This window comes from Phalaenopsis equestris, unplaced genomic scaffold, assembly GCF_001263595.1.
Source record: "Phalaenopsis equestris unplaced genomic scaffold, ASM126359v1 Scaffold000002, whole genome shotgun sequence".
In the NCBI taxonomy this organism is placed as follows: domain Eukaryota; kingdom Viridiplantae; phylum Streptophyta; class Magnoliopsida; order Asparagales; family Orchidaceae; genus Phalaenopsis; species Phalaenopsis equestris.
Window position 1 is genome coordinate 7,787,105 of NW_018164444.1, and position 18,110 is coordinate 7,805,214.

Below are 18,110 nucleotides of genomic sequence, written 5' to 3' on the forward strand. Positions count from 1 at the left end.
TATATATATATATACATACATACATACATAGACACACACACACACACATAGAAGAGAATCTCAGAGCTATAACATACGCCTAATCCCCATTTTCTCACGTCTCTAAAATGAATAATTAAACACATTAGTAGTTCCAAGCTATTACTAACACCATTGAAATTATATGTTTCACTAATGAAAAGACTAAGCAGAAGAAAAAAACGTTGAATTGACTTTGGGGTTGTTGGGTCGCTTGTAAAAGGAGTGCATAACATTCGTTTTATAGCGATTTTAAGAATTCAGGTGTTTGGTCGAAGAATTACAAAAACAATATAAAATAGAAATGAATTGAGAAAACATTTCGTAGTTCATTTTCTCTGTATTTGAAATTTGGTGAATTTGGCCAAATTCTAAATATACAACCCTTTATATAAAACCTCACATTTTTTACGATACATTATTTTCATTCTACTTCAAGCCAAAAAAAAAAAAAAGACGAAGTCATACGTTTATTTTACCTTGAAACACACAACTCCAAGGTATTCCAAATACAATATAATACTTCTATATTGCAATCATTTTACACTGCATTACATTTTCAGCAAACCTAACAAACCCTTTAAAATAAAAGAGGGTGACCCAAGCTTAGTATTCAAATTTTAGATGGAATATGTACAAGTAAATAATTCAAACAAAAAGTATCTGCCACATTTCCCCAACTTTGTAGAAAAAAACACAAATGAAAAAAAATAGCGGTGGGACACAGAGGAGAAGTGACCTTCACACGCAACGCAATAAGAAGCAGCTTTTAGCAGGCTTCTAAGATGTCCTATTTAGAAAAAAAAAAAGGGAGGAAGGAATGAACCAAATCCCATATGTTAATAGAGAAAAAGGACACAAAACTCCGTTAAGTAAAAGAGTTATAACATAACATAAAATGCACCTTTTGTTCTAGTGAATAGTTCACTTGAAAACTCTACAATTAAGCAGGCTCATAATGAATCACTCATGGCAAGGATGATCTCCTAAGAAATTACAGGAAAAATGATAAACTCGTGAGGTTCAACTTGGTATGGGACAGGCTAGGATTAAGTAGACGATACTTTACATAAAATAGAGTGCATTGTTCCAATTAGTATCAAAGCCTGACCTCCTTTACTGAACCAAGCTGAAGCAATTGAGCCTATAACATCCCAAATTCTAAGAGGACATTACAATGAGGGTGGGGAGAACCATTGCCATTGAGGTTCAAACAAGAAGCAACTCCTAACAGCCTTATCGGATGACAAGCTCCGGAAAAAAATTAGAGGCAAGAATGAATCAAATCCTATGTCATGAGTTAAGGAAAGAAATGATACTAGGTTGTATTAGTGAAGAGTGTCATTATAGTACACATGATTCCTTTAAATGTAAAAGGTAAATTGTTCTCAGGACCTTCACAATCATGCATCCTCATAATGAGACATTTTCGGGATAGCACACCTACTGAAAAATTACATCAAAAAACATAAAATTTTGATAGTCAATCTAGAATGTCATTAGTTCTTACATATACTAATGCTCAGGTTAACTCAGTTGTGACTTGTGACACTTCTCCAGAACTTGGCATCGTTTGAAGCCCTTTTCATTGTTTGCTCCCATTTAATGAGACAGTATATATTTTAAGAGAAAAATATTATAAAATATTTTATGATATGCAGATGCACATACATAAAATTTGGAAATATAAATAAAAAATATCAATACCTTGAGCCTGCAAAGGGCAAAACTCAGTTTGTTGTTAAGAACGTTTTGTGTGGCACTAGAGGGTGAGAAAGGAAAGGCGAGCCCTCAAGCCAGGATACTACATGATTCAAAGGTAGAGAGGGATGTAGAAGTGGGTCAGCTCATCAGGGATGAGAAATGAGGCAATAAATCTTTCTGCAAGAGACAGAAGGCAGAAGGATGGAGAGGAGGCTCCAAAGAAGTTATTCAGTAGTGTTCCATTCCTAAGCAACCATTTGTGAGAACAAGAGGATCTAAGGAGGGAAGACCGAAGAAGCTTAGCCCGAGAGGATCCAAAGAGATGGCCTGATCTACAGTGATGTAGTTTAAGTGAGTCTTAATTGCATGCGAGGAAGACAATGGATCTCGGAGGCGACGTTGGTGGAAATCAAGAAGGATAAGGGGTTGAGGTGGCATAATAAACATGCTCCTTCCTCGAGAGAAGCAACAGAGAGGAGACCAACGTCTTTTTGGTAAAGAGAGAGAAAGAGAAGAGCATAAGATAAACAAGATGTATGCGGTTGGGCTCTGTTGTCTATGTCTATAGTAAAATAAGAGAGTGGCTCTACCATGAATAAAAAGAAAATTTTCTCATGGCATAAAAAGTACACACATCACATATGCAAGGACTTATGCAAAAACTAAAGCTTATTTTTCAACAAATTATACTTCTGTAGAGGGAGATTCTAATAGGCGCCTTGGAAGCTAATGTGTTGTTGATGTGGCTGGCAGGGGATAAAAGGCATTAAGAGCTATTGTCCTAAAGGTATAGGGGGTTGGGATACCCATTGCTTTATTAGTGAAGGAAAAAATGGCCATTCTGATGAGGAAAATCAATGATAAAGGCTATGGAATGCAATTCAAGCTGGCAGGGGATCGTGCTAAAGTGGCAATTGGCAGATAGTAAGACAACGGGTAGGACCTTATGAATGTGGCAAATCATTGAGTGCAACGGGCACATGTCACCTCTAAAAAGTTTGAACTATGCATTACTGATTTTTAAGGAAGCGTGACATAAAGGTTTAATAGAATTTAAATATTATACCCCTCTCATACCTCTATAAATATTATGCACCCTTCATACCTTCTCATCCAACCTTAGAGTATAGAGAACACGAGAGAATTGCTAGATATGTGTAGCAAAGCCTTAAGTTGGAGAGATAAATCTCATCCGCATTTAGCTCGTACAAACATTTATCATTATTTGATGTTTTATCAATATCAATATGCAAGTGTCGTTTGGCGCCGCCAAAGCTACACCACATTGTTGTCCTCTCGCTCCACCACCACCACAGTTAAATCTCATTTAAATATCAAGTTGTGTCCCATTTGCCACCATAAAGTTAGTCCTCCCCATTGAGGTGCACAAAAAAAAGCTCGAGGCTTAAGCCTCAATGTCACCAGAGAGGCTTATAAGCCTTTTGAGGCGTTTCAGGCAGCGCCTCGAACAAGTTATATAAAAAAATATATTATATTACATTATTATATATATTTGATGCAATACCTTAAAAAGGTTAAAAAATAATTATAGTATGATTAATTGATTATATTATTAATATATCCTTTTAATCTAAGTCAATATTAACAAGAAAATTGTAGTGAATAAAAGATATTTTAAAGTTGCAAATGAGATATAATTAGATGATAATATATATGATGCTTATTTTGAATATGATGAAAACATAATGAGACCACTATGGATCATGAATCCTATGAAATATTTAAGAGAATTATTACCTAGAATCACATTTCAAACTTCTGCCGTATATCAATATTTAAGATTAAAATTTGTGATTTATGTGTTTATGATAATAAATTAAGATTTGTGGTTCATATTTAAATTTTAAGTAAATGATTACCTATGGAATATATAAATTTTAAGTGTAATTACCTAGAATCACATTTCAAACTTCTAATTTATATCAATATATAACATTAAGATTTGTAATATATATTTTTAAGATAATAAATTAAGATAACTTATCAATAGTTTGTCATATTTATGAATTATTTTTAATTTTATGATTTTTTTCTTTCTTGAGGCTTAAGCCTTGAGGTTTATGCCTCTTTTAGCTAAGAAAAAACACATTGGTTCCCAATTTCACCATTTTAAACTTTGGCCCTCCCTATTGTCAACTTAATGGCCTCAAGCTTATACCTTACTTATATCTCACCTACCACAAAAGAAATCTTGATGATTAGATCTAAAAAACAAAAGTCTCGCCTAAATAGCATGCATAATAACCAATTTATGATAACATTACCATTTGAAGTAAAGATGAAACCGCTCAAGGTGTAACCAAATCAAAAAACTCAAGAATGGTTAATGATATCCATTTTTGTACACAGATAAATGAAAAAATTACAAACAAATATATCATATCTTAGAAAGATCACCGAAGTAATTTTTGGCTCACCATCAATGTTTCAATAAATTGCAACTAGTACAATCTAAAATAAAGTTAAAGATGATACAACTTAATTTCAATAAAATGCCCCCATTCAACATAATTCTTAGATTTTCCCCAGCTTGGAAACTTTGAAACTATATTACCCATGAAAACAGGTAACCATATCTCTCGTCGTTGTGTTGTTCTATCACTAAATATTAGCTTGTACTGTAAATACTAATGTTTGTTGATTAATTCCTCCCAAAACTCCCTTCGTCAATTTAACACATCCAATGCAAACTAAACTAATAAGCTTTATGACAGTAACTATCACCTACCTCTTCTATAACAACAACAACAAACATTTATCCCACTAAGTGGGGTCTGCTACATGAATCCTTTTTTCTCCATTCTGTCTTATTAAGCGTCATGTTTTCATTTAATTTGAATAAATTAAGATCATTTTTTAATACAAAATGTCCAATTCTTTCTAAGTATACTTCTGTCTTTCTTAAAATAAGTCGAATCTAAAACAACTACTCTCATAATCGGATCATCAGATGGTCGACGTTTAATGTGACCAAACCATCTAAGACGACTCTCTCTAATTTTGTCTGCCACTGAAGCTACACCAACCTACACCAAGAAGCTACACCAACCCTATCACGGATATATTCATTTCACATTTTGCCTCTAAGTGTCAAGCCACCGATCCACCCAAGCATTCTCATCTCCACAACTTAACTTGGTTTTATACACCTCTTTTAAAGGCCAAAATTCAATGCCATAGAGCATTGTAAGTCTCACCACCATCTTCTTAATTTTTTTTTTTTCAGTCTAAACGATACTTTTTTATCACACAATAGGCCCGAAGCATTCCTCTACTTCAACCAACCGACTTGAACTCTACTAATGACATCCCCGTCTATATCACCATTACTTTGAATGATAGACCTGAGATATACAAATTGTTCACATTTTTTAATAATTTCATCACCCATAGCTACAACTCTACCACTATAGCTACTAATACTAAAATTACATTCATGTATTCATTTTTAGCTCTACTCAAACGAAGGTCATTAGACTCCAATGTAGACCTCCATAATTCAAGTTTTTTTTAGCTTTCTTTCTAGTCTTATCCATGAGAAGGATATCATCAGCTAAAAGCATACACCAAGGTACATCCTCCTGTAAATGTCCAGTAAGAGCATCCATAACTAAAGCAAAAAAGATATGGGCTTAAAGTCGATCCCTGATATGATTTAACCAAAATAAGAAAATATTTGGTCGATCCTTCTTCTATTCAAACAAAAGTAATAGCTCTAATATACATATCTTTAATGACTTGAATATATGTCATAGCAACACCTTTCTTGTCTAGAACTCTCCAAAGAATATCTCTTGGAACCTTATCGTAAGCTTTTTCTAAATCAATAAAAATCATATGCAGATCATTTTTATTTTCTCTAAACTTTTTCATCAAACCTCTCAATAAATATATAACTTTCATAGTAGAGCTGCCTAACATAAATCCAAATTGATTATGAGAAATTTTTGTGATACATCTTAACCAATGTTCAATTACCCTCTCCGATAATTTTAAAGTATGACACATCGACATAAATTCTTTAGACTTAATTTCTTTATAATTTGCACACTTATGCACGCCTTTATTCTTAAAATGGATATCAAAATACTCTTCGTCCACTTAGACATTTTTTTAGTTTTTAAGATAATATTAAAGAGTTTAGTAAGTCAAAAAACTCTCAAATCACTTATATATTACCACACTTTAATTGGTTTATCATTATGTCGTATAGACTTTCCACCCCTGGTTTTCTTTAAAGCCTCATCGATTTCTATTTTACTAATGTGACGATAAAAATGAAATTATTATTAATAATATTAATATCACAAAGGTCGATTACATTTTCAGAAACTTCATTAAAAAGAATATCAAAATAACTCACTCACCTATGTTGAATATCTTTTTTTCGAAGAAAAACACTTTTTGATTTTCATCTTTAATACACTTGACTTGAGTTAAAACTTTACTTTTCTTTCTCATTGTTTAACTAGTTTATACATATATTTTCACCATCTTTAGTAACTAATCTATTATAAAGATCACTAAAAACATAATTTTTAGCGTCAAAAATTTTACTCATTCCATAAGGGTCATTTTATATTTTTCTGTTCTCTAAGCTTTTATATTTAAACCAATTTTTATAACATAACTACTTATATTTTAATTTTCTTGCACCTTATTATTTTACAACCAACTATCTTTATTTATAAAAACTTTTTCTTTTGATTTTTCAAGTATATCTTTTGTCCTTTATTTAATAGTGTTTGTTACTTTATCTCACATATAATTGGTTTTTTCGTGAACATCTCAGATCTTGAAATTTTGATGTTTACTCATAAAAATAATTTTATTTGTCTTTTAGATGCACACATCTAATTTTACGATAATGATTTCCACTATTCTTTATTTTACAACTCTTTATATTAAAATCTAGAACTAATGATAGATGTTGAGTAATAGGGCAGCAAAATAAAGAACTTAGTCCCTACTAATAGGGCAGTAAAAAAAGATTAGAAGAAAATATAGAACCAAAACTCCAGATCCAAGATCATTCATTTAAGGAACCCACATCGGCAAAATTTACCTTAGATTTGGGGGGCGGCGGCTCAAGATCGATCATCCTCATTGACATCCGGGCAATTTCGGTTACCGCGGCGTCCCGGATCTCTCCCTCATCGCTAGCGAGGTCCTCGTACGCTGCCTCGAAGGCGTCCCGCCAGAAACGCGGTAATCGAATCCGCTGGCTGTGCGTGTACACGTCCCACATATGCCTCACTACTTTCTCCCTTTCCTCCACTTCCTGCAAACCAAGAAATCGATTCAGAAAGTGAACGAGGAGAGTCAAGCAATCGAGGATAGTTGGGGATAGCTAGGTTTATGGTATAACCAGCACATCGAGATCTTCATGAGACAGTAAATCACCGGAGATTCCGTTGAGATTACCGGCGGACCACTTTAGAGTGACGGTGCCGGCGAGCATGGACCAGAAGGCGAGGAGAAGAATGAGAGCGAGGGCCCATAACTTGTACCTGCTACGGTAAAAGAGTCCCGCTTCCATGGCGGGCTTGCCGGTGCCGGACGATGCCGCCGAAATGGTGGGAATTAGATCCCACTCCTTCATCTCTGAGGAGAGTTCAACTCCCAAGAAACGCAGGCAGAGCGAGGGAGATGATGCCCGTGTTTCCTTTTATAGGCGAAAATATTTACCAATGTTTCTTTTTAAAAAAAATTTACATAAATACCACACAAATATTATGTATTTGCATATATAACATCCAAAAGTTTATATTTATATTTGTAACTTTTGTGTTTAAATATATATATTAAAATGTGTATTTCACTTTAAAAAAATATTTAAACGAGTTACATGCTAATAAGATTTTAAAAAGTTGAGTGTTATATATGTAAATAAGAAATTTTAGATATTAAATATGTAAATTTATATGAATTGTGAGGTATTTATGTAAATAAAAAGAATGAATTATAAATATGTTGAGATTTTCTTAAATTAGCTTTCTTAGCATTCTTTGCATGTAAGGTAAAATTGTGTATTGTTCATGGTTCTTTGCATGGGTTGTGAATAGATCGAGTCAAGCTCGAGCCTCTCTCAAACTTAAGACTAAGAGCTTAAGCTCATTCACTAGCTAATTTGTTTAGAATAAAAGAAAAAAAATAATATTAATTTAAGATTTTATTCTAATAAAATGACAAATAAAATGAATAATTATGAGAAAAATAATAAAAAAATATTTGTTATAAAATATAAAATATTATTTTTTTAATTGATTAATATTTTAAAAATAAAATTTTCAAATTTAATATATTCAAGTACATTTTATGTTAATATTTTTAAATGAGCAAGCTCAAGAGCTATCGAGTCGACTCGGGGCCAACTTGAGCTTTGGCTGTTTGTTCATCAAGCTCCGTTTATGAGCCACTTATCGAGTTTAGCTTAAGCCGACTCAATAGTCGACCTGACTCACTTACATCATAGGCTTTTGGTGCCGGCTTGTGATCTTCTAAAAATTTATAAGGATTTATTTTAATTTATATCTAGAGTGTAAAATGATATTTGGGATATTTTGATATTCACTAAAGTCAGCCTTGATCAAACAAAGATTGATTAATTGTGCTTAAAGGTGCATTAATTCATATACCTAATATTATAAAGAGGCATTTTATATATCTAGCACATAATTATTATGTATTTGCATACACCACACCTAAACTATCATATTTACATACATGCTACTCATTTTTTAATCAAACATCAAAAAATAACACTATTATCACATCCTAAAAGTGAAATGTACTTTTTCATGCATAGATTTTAAACACCAAAATATTATGTATGTAAATATGTAATTTTAGATGTGAGATATGTAAAAGCTTAAGAATTATCTGATACATATGTAAATTTCCCTATTATAAAAGTGCAAAATAATGCATTTTGTTCTACATACAAACAATGCAAGGACACAAATGTGGTATAAATGAGCATTTTCAAAGACGAATTCCTTCATTTATATATTTAGCACAATAACAAACCAAATACAATTTTTAAAAAAAAAATTTGGATCAAACAAAAAATGTGCTCAAAATATGTATTTGAGGCATTTACATACATACCATACAATTCTTACATATTTACATGTCTAACAACTAAACAATTATAATTATGTGTATAACACCCAAATGTTTAACATCACAATCAAAAATGTCATCATTCCTGTCTTCTTAAAAAGTTCAACACATAATTTCATGTGTAAGTTAATAACACATGTTAATAGGAGTAGATATTAATCTTTGGATGTTAGATATGTAAATACGTAAGAATTGTGTGGTATATATGTAAATTTCCCTATCTTATCAAGCACTGTAACACGGGCTTTTCAAGTAATAGTTCTCTGGGAATTTTTTTTGTACATATTTTAAGTGTCAACACCGGCATTTCATGTTTCCACTGCTTAAAAGCGACATCTCCTTAGGCCCCGCTAGTGAGATTAATAAATACTTGACAACTTCTGTGAGACAAATTAGCCTTCTTTACTTGGCCAATTTATTGTGCACTATCACGTTCTGAGCAGCAAGATTGATCTTAGCGTGTGTTTGTTTCGCCTTTTCAGCATCAGCTGGAGTTCTGAACCACATCGATGGATCTCACATTTGAATCGTGCGTTCAGTGGATCGCGGTTAAATTGGGGTGCAAATTTTCTAATATCGCTACCGTGTCTAATGTCCCGCGTTATGCATTCCACCTGCGCTTTCGAATGCAGCACACCCGTGCCCATATGGGTGCGCCCGCGCCGCTTACTGCAACGTCCCTGTGCTGTTTTTCAAGGCACCCACGCTCAGAATTGGCGCGGGCATGCCAGTTGCTGTTCCCTCTCTATTTCACAAATTAATTATTATTTTTTTTTGCTAGGTTTTAATCCCCTGGTAATTTTTTTTCTGATCGAATGCTGCTAAGCTGATTGGAATATGGGTGATGCTTCATATTAAGGAATTTAGATAATCACAATGAAGTTTAGATGAATTTTATTTTTTAGATCTCAGTGGAAAATAATTTGATCATTTGAATAGAATAGATAACATGATCATTTGGTTGTGAAATTGTTGTATTGGTTAGTTATTGCTTACTGTAGTGAGTGTGGTTATTATTACTTTATATGTTATCATGTAAATACAGATAAACAGATTCTCGTATAAATCAGGTCGCGCAGGTTTATCGTATGGTCAAATCACTTTATCCTTAATGATCCTTTTGTCTTTCTCATTATACTTTGCAACTCTTGATTCTACAATTTAATTTTGAGTTTATTTTTGTATTCCTACTTGTTTAACATAATACAATTAAATATGAACAGAAAGATATTCCAAATATTTATTCACACACGACACTCTCAAAATTGAATTTTTAAAAAAAACAACTGTTTTTGAAACACGAGCTTTGAAATAAAAGATTTTCCACAACTTTAAAAACGCCATCTTTTAAATAACAAATTTTCCACAACAACTTCTAAACTGAAATTTCATAAAGCCACAGTGGAAACAAATGCACCTTTAATCTATCCGAGCATTTACATACATACCATACAATTCTATCATATTTACACATCTAACACCTAGACTTCTGTATTTACGTAAATGATGCTATTTATGTAATATCAGTCCTGTTATAACGTTAAAAAATATATTTTAAAGTTAATATTCCCTAACTTAATCTATAATACTCTTACAATTTATTTAAATAAGCCAGAAATAACAACAACAACATTTCCCCAACTGCATCATATGAGACTTTAAAGCCTTGTATCATATTGCTGGGAACGAAATTAAAATAGAAACTACACAGCAAATCATAGAAAACATAAATTTAAGAAGATTTGAAGACCTGAGACCTGCATCCACAGGACCACAACCATGCAGCTTTTATTAATTATGAAAATGTATAATTACAAAAAAACATTGTTTTTATTAAATACTTTACAATCATTGGTATGTATTCCCTTGCTTTTGTAATAGAAATATTGATTTTTATTTTATAATTCAAATAACAGTAGACATGACATTATGAGCAATGACATGACATGTAAGATTATTCAGATTTAGTAATTTAAATAAAGACATGATGGAGCTAAAAAGATGTTGGGTGATGCTAAACATTTGCTTGATCAGAAGACAAAATTATCTCTTTGGATTATTTAAATTCTAATTGGTGCAAATTCACAGTTCATGGTAGAGTTTTACATGTTTTTGAAGCTTTCGTAGTTCTAATGAAGATAAAAAAAATAACCATCTTTAGTTCCAACAAGGGAGCACAATGATATGTTATGCATCAATTTCTCTCTCAAAGAAAATACTATATTATGGTGCAAGAGGCTTGGATGAATGTCAAAGTGGAGCCTCAAAGTTAAAAATGAGAAGCTTGCTTTACTTTTAGAAGACTAGAGCTCTAAAGAGATATGAGCATAGTGTTCTAAGAAATAATCACAAATTGAAGTTTATTATCAGAATTCCATTTTGACATGTGGAGTCCAGCAAATTTTAGATGAAAATGTATATCTAAATACATGTTCTTACATTCATATGTGATTTCCTAAGATATAGGTTTTCATACTTAAACAAAATAGTGATATATCGGAGAGATTAAAAAGTAAAATGTGGTTATCAAGAAGTAAATAAGTAAGAAAATCAAGATGTTGAGGAACGACGACTGTTTGAAATCTGTTTTGAGTTTCAAAGATCTTGTCAAAAGAAAATCATTATCAGGCATAAGAATGCAGTGAGGACACCTCAGCATAATAGAGACGCAGAAAGATTGAGCAAGACAGTCGTGAAGAGGGCTAGATACGTGTTATCAAATGTAAGTATAAGGAACAATTTTTGGGTTAAGACTATTAATATTGCATGCTACATGGGAAATAAATCTCTAACTATTTCAATACTCTCGATGAAGCATGATGGAGTCAACTTGCATATTTTTTTTTCAATTCTACAACTATTTGACTGTTTTGCTTATACTCTCGATGAAGTATGATGGAGTCAACCTGCATATTTTTTTCAACTCTACAACTATTTGATTGTTTTGCTTATGCTTACATAAAAGAGAATTAGTTGGACCCTAGAGCTAATGAGCACTTATTCATTAAGTATGCATATAGCGTGAAAGGATAAACATTTTAGCGTCTTAATTGGTAGGGATTTCGAGTTTAATAAATCATATACATTTAAACAAAATTCAGTGTAGGTTTAATTAATTGGAAGGATATTAGAAAGTATAAAAATATGTCAGCCTTGAAATTGAGCAGAATAGTAAAATTATAGCTCATTGCATCAACCCATTGTGTTCCACCTTAAGAGGAGATGTATCATAGCCAAAAGAAAATGTTGCTTCTCATAAGACTAAATGGCAAATTAAATCATCTTAGAAAATTAATTGCGTGGATCCCTCATTTCTCGTTGGGTTGCTTGTGTTTTGAGTATTATAAAGTTTATTAACGTTTATGAGCCACTCATTTTTAAAGGAATTTAACAGTATGAGAGAATCAAGACAATAAACAGCAAGATCCGTGGCAACTAATAGCTCTTTGTAGATAAATAAAACATTTGATCTGGAGTTGAACTCCATAAGTGTAAATGATTTACTAATTGCACATGAATCTTGAAGAACAATAAGGGAATCTAAGGTGGTGATAACATTAGATACAAATTATGATTTGTAGGCAAGAGACTATAATAAAAAAGAATGTATAAACTTCAAGTAAGTTTTCTCACTTTTTGTTAAGCGTAATTTATTTTTACTTTGTTAGCAATGATTGTAGTGTTGGATCTGGAGTTCGATTAATTGGATGTAAGGATAACTTTCCCATGATGATTTGAATCAGGCCAACAACTATCAAGATTTAAAGATACACGAAAGAAAAAGCATGTGTGCCTACTGTGTATGTCTTTATACAGCTTGAAACATTCTCCAAGATAACGATAAAAGATGTTTAGTAATTTTATGATTAGCTATGAGTTTAGGAGAAGCCGATTTAATAGAAATATGCATATTAAGGAACTTCAAGAATAAATCTTATGCATATCTACTATTGCATGTTGACGTGTTGTTTTCCATATAATTCAATAGTCAAAATTGACCTGAGTGCAGCATTTGAAAATGAAGAATTTTTTGCTGCTAAAATAACTTGGGAATAAAGATAGTAAGAAAATAGAAAAACATTGTTTTATTTCTAACACAAAAAAGACATAAATGTTTTAGAAAAGTTTCACTCAGTTTTCAGCAATTTCTTCTATATCACCTAAAGAACTACATAACTAAAATGGCTTGAAGTAGCAAGTTGGAAGTATCATAAATGTTATGATGTGTATACATTTAAACATTTTACATGTCGCCAGTGTTGTAAGCAATATATATATATATATATATATATATATATATATATATAATAACATGTGGTAAGACATGTGGCTATGAAGAGGATTTTGAGGTATCTAAAAGGCGCTAGGGATTGAGATTTGACATTTGGTTTGGTCAAATCTTATTGCAGAGTTGTGAGATTTTTTAATTCAAGTCGTCCAAATGATTTTGCGCAAGGAGTTCTCATATTGGATATGCATTTCATCTTTCAAGGTACTTCATTATTTGGAATGCTTGTCTCTAGCCTAAAATTATTGTTCTCTAAAAGTGGAGATTATATGGCACTTTATGAAGATATCATAGAACCAAACCGATTGAGGGGTTTGGATAAAGATGTGAATTTCCATGAATACAGTGATGTTTGATATCACATCAGAAACAAAATTGAATATGGTGAGGTTTTACATAAGATCATTTGAATACAACATAACCCTTATGACATGTTTACCAAGGCGAACAATTTCTTGAGTTCATACAAAGTCTGGACTTTATTGATAAGTGCAGTTGTTGATGCCCTCCATTGCTTTAGGTGAGGAAAAGACTTCAGTGATTTGTTCAGATTTGGTAGTCCATTCACACATTGATGTGAATGAATTGATACAAGTAGAAGGAAATGCTGGGTAATATATCAAAGCATGCAGGATGCTTTTGTAATATCTTATCCAAAGCCAGATAATAAAACCTACCTCTATCCCTTGCAAAATAGGATTATGAAGGTTTTGATGGTGTCATGGAACCACAATACCAAAGAGCTCCTTTGAAAAATGAGAGCTCTTCGTGCAACTGAGTTTTGTGAGAAGGAGTCACAGGTTACATCCTACTGTGATCAGCTCCAGCAAAAGAAATTATTTGTTGTTGTTCTTAATATTTGAGAACTCCCATTTCCTCCAAAATCTTCTCAACCTTCTCATTAGCTTTCTAGAAAGAAAATTTCTTCAATCTTATTACTCTACTCAATTTGTATTCATCTGCAGATATTTTGATAGTGGAATTATATAAGTGCCTTATCAACTCGTGGATGTAGATCATTCTGATCATTAATAGTGCTATTTCATCTTTTTCATTGCTTCATTGTTTTTTAATCATGTCTACATGTATGGTACTAGTTTCATTTCCCCAAGGCAACCAAATTGATCGATTTAGCACTCCCAAAAATAAAGAAATTCCGGGATCACTCGGCTTCACTGCTATTCCAACCAAGATTTCGAAAAACATAAATATTAAATACTTCATAACAGCATCTATAGTTTCCATCCATCGGTACGATTCCCTGGAAGTAAGTACAGATCGAAACAAAACTCAAACAAACCCTAATTAGCATACCTACTGAGTCGAGTCATCCGAAAACCTAGTATCAAACGGAGCAGATGCGTTATGATGCGCCACCGACCCGCCGCCAGTAACCGCCCCGGAACCATGTTGTAGCTCGATCACCAGCCATCGAACCGCCTTGCTCATCTGCTCCAGCCTCACTGCGCTGATCGGCGGTATGCCGGAGCCAGATAGCTGTCCGGGTTTCACCGGCGTCGCGCCGGTGGCCTCATCGACAAGGCATTCCGAACCGATCCTTTGCTTTAGGGATTCGACAAACTCCTCCGCCTGGTCGCAAGCGACGCGGAAGAGTTCCCACCGTTGCTTGAAGTTCTCGAGGGCAGCTTCGGTGGCCGCAGTCTTTTGCCCTCCGGATTGCTCCTTGGCTTCGATGACGGCGGGCGGCGCCTACGAAGTCGTGGTACGCGCTGCTGAGAGCGTCGACGGTTCCGTCCATGGCCGGAGACGTCGCAAGGAGGAAGAAAGGGGAAGGTTGGGTGTGGAGAGGAGTTATATAACCGGGAGGAGCCCGACGAAACTACTTTTACGGGATGGGCTGTGAATTTAGCGCCATTAATATCACAAAAATTGTTTCTATTTTTAGCTCTCATTTACATCGAGTTGAAATAAATTTGTTTCTATTTTTAGTTTTATATATATATATATATATATATATATATATATATTCATACACGAATCGACTTGAATTAGGTGGAGAACAGTTTGAATTACACACACCAATCTGAATTAAATCAATTTGAGCCATCTTATTTTGATTTATGGCAGAATCGATTAGCCCAAATAACTCTTAACTCGTTTTGATTTTAAGTTAGATTGAGCTCTGATACATCACCAACAACTTTTCATCTTCCATCACAAATCTCGAGATGACACGAATCTCGAGGCAAGCTTTTGAATAAAAAATATTCAAACTTCAATTAAAAGTCGTCCAGAGTTCTGATTTCAGCAAACTTATAGTCAAGCTGACCGACTCGATGAGACGGATCTAATGATATCAAAGTTAGTGTAATTCAAGTCAAATCAAGTCTAGATCAAGTAATTAAATCATTCTTAAAAGATTTTTGAATGCATTTGAAATATCAAACGAATGTCGAATTCAGCGAGTTTATAGTCGAATCGAGCGTCTTGACAAGACGAATCCAACGAATCCAACGACCCAAGATCACTCAATTTTGACATCATTAAAACACTCAAACATCCATCAAATGACTTCTTGAGGGATGCTCTCTGGACCGTCATATCAAAGTGGTTCATATTTCTGCATTAATTGCACCCAGAATATTATAAATAGAGTCTCATCATTCTCATGAGAGGGGGCGAAAGTCTAGAGAGAGATTGAGGTCTTTAAGAGAAGCTGCAGCTCAACATCACCGCCAATAGTCGTAGACCACCACCGACCGTCGACCTCCATCAACCTATGTTGCTCATCGTCGATCGTCATCAATCATCGCCGACCTTCGTCAACATCTACCAATCGTCAGCGACCACCACTAGCCATCATTGATTATCATCAACCAGACGTCATCAGTCGACGTTGTAATCTGAAAAATATATTTATCATTTCCTGTATGTCGGACGAGGGATTTTTGTAATCATCAATCAATAGTGAATTTTAGCAACTGGGTCAGGCCCCATAGTTTTTCCCTTACAGATTTTCCACGTAAAAACTTCTAGAGTCATCACCGCTTATTTCTCTTTCATCTGTGTGTGTGCTGAACTTTCGTACAACGCTAAAACGATAGCCCGTTACTCTACCATCGCGAGTTTTCTAACACACATCAGTTTGGCGTCGTCTGTGGCAAAGTTTCAATCTCACAACTAAAGTACTTACGCGGTTTACTACTTGGTCACCAGACACAATGTTCATGACAACGGAGCATCCCGCTCCAACACACATCATTCCATGGAGCAGTCACGAAGCCAAGGGCGGCATGCTTCTTCATATTCCCGCCCTGAAAGACATTATCCTGCCAACGAAGGTGTTTCGGGTTCTTCAATAGAAGATCGAATGTGTAGAATGGAGGAGTTTCAACTAGAGATCTTGCATTTCCTACGCGGGGCTCAACAGTCGCTGCCTACACCATTGGATAAAATTTGTTTATCATTAACTCCCTACAACGTGCAAGAAAAATACCACTCGGAGAAACTCGTATCGGCCCGCCTCCTCGAGAAGGAACACATCCCCTGTCAGGTTGTGATGTTGAACTCCTAGTTACTGCAAGTTCCACTCACCCATCTCGTGCAGCTCACCCGACATCGCCACATCTTCCTACCATTCCAGATAATGTCATTTGTAATGAACTGCGACGCCTCGTCCGGAAAGAGTTCCTCTTATAGAAAAAAGGATTGCCTCTACGCTTACCGTAACATTCATGAATCACCTCCCTTAGCAGATGCGGTCCTCCAACACCCCATCCTAACAACATTCAAGCTTACGAACATCGATACATATGAAGCGATAACCGACCCCTACGATCATATTGATCATTATCAAACCATCATCCACATTCAACGTGCCTCTAATGCGCTTTTATGTCAAGTGTCCCAACTACTCTTAAAGGACAAGCTCGAACCTGGTTTTACTCTTTGTTAGGGGGCATTATAAACACCTTTAACGAGCTTGTCAAACTGTTCACGGAGTAGTTCATCTCAAATTGAAGGATCATCAATGATTCATCCCATCTCTCGGGAATTTGTCAAAGTGAAAGAGAGTCGCTCAAGGACTACTTCCACAGATTTTCTGCTGAAGCTCGTCAGATTCCGAGAGTGGATCAAAAATTATTAAGGGGAGTGTCGGTCGCCATGCGGCTGTGTGTGGTTTAATTTAGCGTAATATAGTGTTTAGAAATTATGTATTTTAATTTAAAGAAAATGGGGTCAAACTGATCCCATTGATTCCTGCAGTTTGGATAATTGAGCTAACCACGAGTAATGTACCACCCTGAACGGTAATACACTACTTGATAATAAGCTCAATTAAATAAACTATGGAAATAAATGACTTCCGTTTGATCTGCAAGTTTGCATGATGACCGACGGATTCCCCTATTTGATATGGTAGTCAAATAGGGTTTATTTTAAGCCTGGGTTCTTTTAAGTTCCCTATAAGGGCAAGCCCCTATAGTTAATTATATCTTAAGCGACGGATCACCTAAGAAAACTCTCGATAAAAATCAGGAATCTTTTATTTTCATGAGTTCAAAAGGAAAGGGTTTTCAATGAACATGATTGTGAAATTTTCAATAGGGATTGGTTCAAAAGTGAAAGATTTTGTTTTAAGAATCAAAGGTAGGAAAGTAGGGGAGATTAAGGATCCAGAATAGGTTCTTGGTAATCCCCCAAACTATCCTAATGTTTGGCTCAATTTAGGATGATATTAATTTAAGTTAACTCTTGTCAGTTTTATTAATTAGGACTTAGATTTGTGTAATGATGATTTACACAAAAAGCCTAGAAAGATAGGAGGTTTTACGTCGAGTGACTACCTCAGAATCCTAAAACAAGTTAGGACATACTGCATATCGGGACTATGCAGGAGCCTAAAAAAAAAAGGAGAGGTTCGTGTCATAAAAGACAACCTCGAAATCCTAAGGATTATTATTTAAACTAAAGAAAGAGTCTTGAACGAGCT

General features: G+C 34.3%; 2 protein-coding genes across 3 annotated transcripts in view; both read right to left on the bottom strand.

The window, feature by feature from the left end:
• The window catches only part of LOC110035713, an 8,193-nt gene extending 778 nt beyond the window's left edge, over positions 1 to 7,415 (bottom strand). The window contains exons 1-2 of one of the 2 annotated variants that reach the window (XM_020740002.1): positions 7,118 to 7,415; positions 6,809 to 7,024 (exon numbers count right to left, since the gene is read on the bottom strand). In XM_020740002.1, the coding sequence (XP_020595661.1) occupies positions 6,809 to 7,024; positions 7,118 to 7,345 (444 nt within the window). In that variant the 5' untranslated portion in view covers positions 7,346 to 7,415. Of the gene's footprint in view, positions 1 to 6,808; positions 7,025 to 7,111 lie in introns of both variants that reach the window. The other variant, XM_020739994.1, reaches the window with a different exon arrangement.
• Positions 7,416 to 14,302: 6,887 nt separating this feature from the next.
• On the bottom strand, positions 14,303 to 15,020 carry LOC110036205 (mediator of RNA polymerase II transcription subunit 32-like). Its single transcript, XM_020740603.1, is given in 2 exon segments — positions 14,303 to 14,867; positions 14,869 to 15,020. Coding segments are annotated over 2 exon segments (444 nt in total). The 5' UTR covers positions 14,916 to 15,020; the 3' UTR covers positions 14,303 to 14,470.
• Positions 15,021 to 18,110: the final 3,090 nt, after the last annotated feature.